The sequence below is a fragment of the Salvia splendens genome, chromosome 19 (genome assembly GCF_004379255.2).
Source record: "Salvia splendens isolate huo1 chromosome 19, SspV2, whole genome shotgun sequence".
NCBI lineage: Eukaryota > Viridiplantae > Streptophyta > Magnoliopsida > Lamiales > Lamiaceae > Salvia > Salvia splendens.
Genome location: NC_056050.1, coordinates 21,024,086 through 21,028,970, shown reverse-complemented (window position 1 = coordinate 21,028,970; position 4,885 = coordinate 21,024,086). Strand labels below are relative to the sequence as shown.

Below are 4,885 nucleotides of genomic sequence, written 5' to 3'. Positions count from 1 at the left end.
GCCCACACAAATATCAGCGTATAGTCCGGGACACCAGTCAGAAGATCTGAGGTCTTGTATCGAAGATCTTCACGTGGAGACGGAGCAAGCCATCATCGATTCTTGATTGAATCAACAAGGTAAATCGGATAATTCCGTAGTAAGCATGTTTTAGGAATTTTATGTGCTAAAGCATGTTTTAATTCAAGTTATGAGCATGATACATGTGATAATTACGCGAATAGATTTTGTCTAAATAATCTGCTAAATAGATTAAATTCATGTGATCCGTTTTGTGCGCACGCTTCCGCTGCCAGCCCCTTCATAAGACACATATTTTTTTCCTACTTCTTTCTCTCTCTTTGATTTTCTTCTTTTTTTTCCCTTCATTATTTCTTCTTTTGGTACCATTTAAATTAAAATAAGAAGAAAAAGCTAATAGTAGTGTCTAAGATATAATTCATTTTATGGAGTAAAATGGACTAAGTGGGAGTATTAAAAACATGTTTTATGGTACATGAACTTTGTCAAAGTTTTTTCGAACGAAAACAACCTCAATATCTTGAAGGATATATATTTTTAATAAACTTATCACGTACTCATATTTTTTATAAATATCTTTACATAAACACAATGGACTGTTTATATAGTTCATTCTTAATTAAAAAGTTTGTACTTTCGATCGGTAGCTAGAAAACCTATTACTACTACTTATTACTCACGCGAATGAATTATTACTAAAGTTGAAATCCATTTTACGAAAGTTGAAGTCTCAAGCATTTATGCTTCAATTCGAATAAACGTTAACGTGAGCATTATTCGAAAAGTTAACAAGGCTGGCATACCAAAAATTCAACTGATTTTTTATAAAAATCAAATTTAAAACATATCTTCTTTATTATTTGAAAAGGGAATAACTTATTAATTATGCATAAATAAAAATGCACAAAATTAATTAAAAAGCAGATTCCAAAGCTCTCTCCATATTGAGAGCCATGCCTTGCAGCCCTATCCCAACATACTTAGCCAAATCCTCGCAGCTCAAGCCTTCGACCGGATCGGTCTCGAACGACCATTCGATCTGGCAGCCGAGACCATCCCCACCGTCGATTGGGACGACTTTCATCGTTGACTTGTAATTCTTGAACCCCATGTTGCTATCAACGACCTCGTAGCTCAGACACATCTCGGCCGGGTCCATGCCCGTGAGGCGCTCGCGGCACCACTGCGCCTCCGAGCTGCAGTGGCGGACGAGGCCGTTGACGTCTTCGTCAACGACTTTGAAGCACGTGTCGATTGTGGGGAGCCACTTGTGGAGGGTGCAGAAATCCTCTAGGAGCGGCCACACCTCGCTTGCGGTGGGTCGGAGGAGCTTTGCGGTGGCTTTGCCTTCCCATTTTGGAATCTCGTTTGCTTCTTCCATTTTTTTTTTTTGAGTTTTTTCTTGCTTAGATGAAAATATTGTGAGCAAGAGTGGTGTAGAAATGAAGTTTTTATAAGGGAGAGGAGTTTTGCCCGTTTAAGGTTAACAAGTTGGAATCTATTCATATACTTTAATGTTTTTACTTTTATTAGATTTGTTGAGTGTGATATAATGAGAGCATCTTATTAATTGAATTGCACTTTAGTATGCAAAAATTCAATTGTATCATCTATATATAGGTTTAAGGTAAAATTAACAGTGCATTTGATGTATTTTTGTATAGAGACGATTTATTTGATATTTAAAATGAGAGAAGAGAAACGTTTAATTATATAATTAAAATAAATATACATGAAATGTTTGTGTATTTTTTAAAAATTGCCACGAACCGGTTCCAACAAAATTTAGTGTATATTGCATATAACATCAAATGACACAAGTCACACACAAATGGGTGTGTGTGTGTGTTGATGTAAAAATCACATTTTTTGAATGGACTGTTGTAAAAATCGTTTTTTTGTACGAAGTGAGAACATTAAATGTGTGTTCATTTAAAATCACATTTTTTTTGTGCGAACGAGAACATCAATGTGTGTTATGTAAAAATTACTTCATCTGTTCACTCATAATTGAGTCATTTCTGTATGTGATAACTTTATTTCTTTTTTTATTTTACTCTCTCTTATTTTATTCACTTTTTTACTTTATTCTCTACATTTTTCTCTTTCTTACTTTTTTTTCTATTTATTTAACACACTCAACATTCATTTCTTAAACTCCGTGCCGAAAAGTTTCGCCTCATCTATGAGGGAACGGATGGAGTACATTTTTCGTGCGAACTAAGAACATCAATGGACTGGGAATGGTTCTCCTTAAAGCGATCAACGAGGGAACGGAGGGAGTACTATTTTATACAAGTGATTCATCAAATAATCGTTCGGATGTACATGTTTGTGGCGTCATTCATATCATGGTTCGTTCGTTTGCTCTCGTTGTTCCATCTTATTATTTGTAGTTGATTTTTGTCATGTGTGTCAAGAGTTTTGATGTCTTCTATGTGTGCCAAGAGTTGTATTTGGTTTCCATCTAATTCTTCATGATGTACAAAAAATTTGGGCAATGTTTCTCGTTCATGGTCGGTGACTAACGATGTAAATCATAATTAATTCACTATTAAGGGTATTCAAAATTATGATCTGTAGAAGCATTAGATCACAATCTGCCAGTATTTATTGTGAATTACATTCAAAATAGACTAATTCACTCTGATTAATTTTTTCCACTGAACTCTGCTTCACATTTCTTAAAACCTATACCAATTAAGTTTGACTTTTTATATTCATAGATATGTTTTGACTTTTATTTTATATAGTGATTACTTTTTAAGTTGACAATATCAATGTCGACAATTTGACTTCCCTCAATTTTTATTGGGTTGTGATTAAATTGCAGGTTGGAATTATTTTTTAGATTCGATTTGACTCTGTGTTAATTGTTTGTTAGTACTACGTACATTTGATTTTGAGGGTATTTGTATTAATGAATTTTGTTCAATTCCATCGGAATAAATTAAAGAGTATTAGCATTAGCATGTAAATCTACTGTAGCATGTTAATGTGGATGACCTTATATATTTCTGCAAATTAAATTAAATTAAATTAAACTAAATGAGCAGTAGTCTATAGATATAGATGCTATATTCCGTGTTGGAATTTATTAAGTTATTTTTTATTAATTTTATAAAAATATGTGTGACCATTTGTTTTATGAGATAGGTCAAATTTACATATGCATATATAGTTTATTGTTATATGCATAATATTTATATAGTGTATAAAATTAGATGTTAATTATAATGATGCTGAAGGGACGCATTGTAGGTGGATTGGGGACTCCTTCACGCGAAAGCTTGTGGACAGTCCGCCTTTTTAGTATCTATTTTCATTTTTTTAATTTGCTTTTTTCCTTTTTCTTACATTTACTTTTTAAATGTTATACTATGGTAATAAATTCATTAGGAGGATATTAATTGGCAAAACCAACTACTATTTTTTGTTTAGTTATAATAAATAAATTTTTATTTGTTATTGAATTTAATTTAATTAGCTTTTATAGTATATAAATTGAAGTAAATAAATAAATAATAAAAATGTGGGATCAATTATAGTTAAGAGGATGGTGATGGGGGTATTATTTTTTCACTATGGTGCATTGATAAATTCTGCATGCTATTGTTATTAAATTTGATATCAGTTTTATTTTGTGATATGATTTTAAAATCTACAGCAACTATACTCTAATTTAATAGCATACTCCTCCTTACTTATCCCTCTAATAAAATGTAAAACAAAAAATTTATTAAATATTGACATACTAAGAAAATAAATTATGATGCAAAGTAAAGAAAGTAGTCATAATTATTTAAAGTAGGCATACCGCATACACATAGAAAGTTTATTCATAGTAATTATTTTACTATTGTTTCCACTAATTATGTCATCATCAAAAATTAAGTGGATTTTAGAAATTGACACGGAATGTAGAGCAATTTGAAACTGTGGTCCTACAATTTTTATTGTAATGGCAGAGCATAATATTTAAGAAGATGAGTGTGACTTGATTTTTTGGAACAAATTTATTAATGGTGAAGTTATTATTGTTATGCCTTAGCATTTATGCTCTACCCCACCACTAATTATCGTGCACCGCCCATTTCAAGGTGTATGCTATAAGAAAGGAAAAAAATTCATTATTAAGCTTTCAATCACAATTGAATGATGATAAGGAAAAATTAATACACTAATTACACAACTTCTACTCATTTTTTTGGTCGATTATATGACTTTAATACCGTTGCATAAATTAGAAAGCATAAATTAGAAATACTATTAGTATGATTTATAATTTATAGTTTTAAGATGCCTATTAAAATTGGAAATAGTTAAATTTCATGTGAAAAGTTGAAAAAAGGGCAATTGTTATTTAAATTATAACTTTTCATTAATATTTGGTAAATTTCATAATTTTTTAACTAAAATATAAAGTCACAACTTTAAATTTTTTTCATGTATTCTATGATGGTCAAAATCAAAACTAATATGAGCAAAAAAAAAAAGTATTATGACAAAAAAATGACACCATTTTGAATATATCAACATATTTTAACTAACACTTAAATATATAATGACATTATTTTATAAAATTAACATTATTTTATTTTCATATCATATTTTATTTTATTTTTGTTTTAATTCTATTCTGATCATTGTGGAACAATTGAGAAAATTTTAAAAATTATACTATAGGAGTATATTCCAGTTATAAGATGAATTAGAAGTTAATAAAAATTACTCCAAAAAACCAAATATTAGGATGCAATGACAAATGAACTCCATACTTATTTCTTAAGTTTCTTTTATCATTTTAATATTTTAGATCAATAAATCATTTTTCGCCAATCATGAATTACGTCATGCACCTAAT

The 4,885-nt window shown here is 30.1% G+C and overlaps 1 protein-coding gene across 1 annotated transcript; it reads right to left on the bottom strand.

Annotated features, from left to right (window-relative positions):
• Positions 1-778: 778 nt before the first annotated feature.
• Positions 779-1,499, bottom strand: LOC121778675 (lachrymatory-factor synthase-like). Its single transcript, XM_042176066.1, has one exon. The coding sequence runs from the start codon at positions 1,400-1,402 to the stop codon at positions 935-937; it is 468 nt and encodes a 155-aa protein (XP_042032000.1). The 5' UTR covers positions 1,403-1,499; the 3' UTR covers positions 779-934.
• Positions 1,500-4,885: the final 3,386 nt, after the last annotated feature.

Coding starts and splice junctions, on each gene's coding strand:
- LOC121778675 (XM_042176066.1), bottom strand. CDS start 1,402: ATGGAAGAAGCAAACGAGATTCCAAAATGGGAAGGCAAAGCCACCGCA.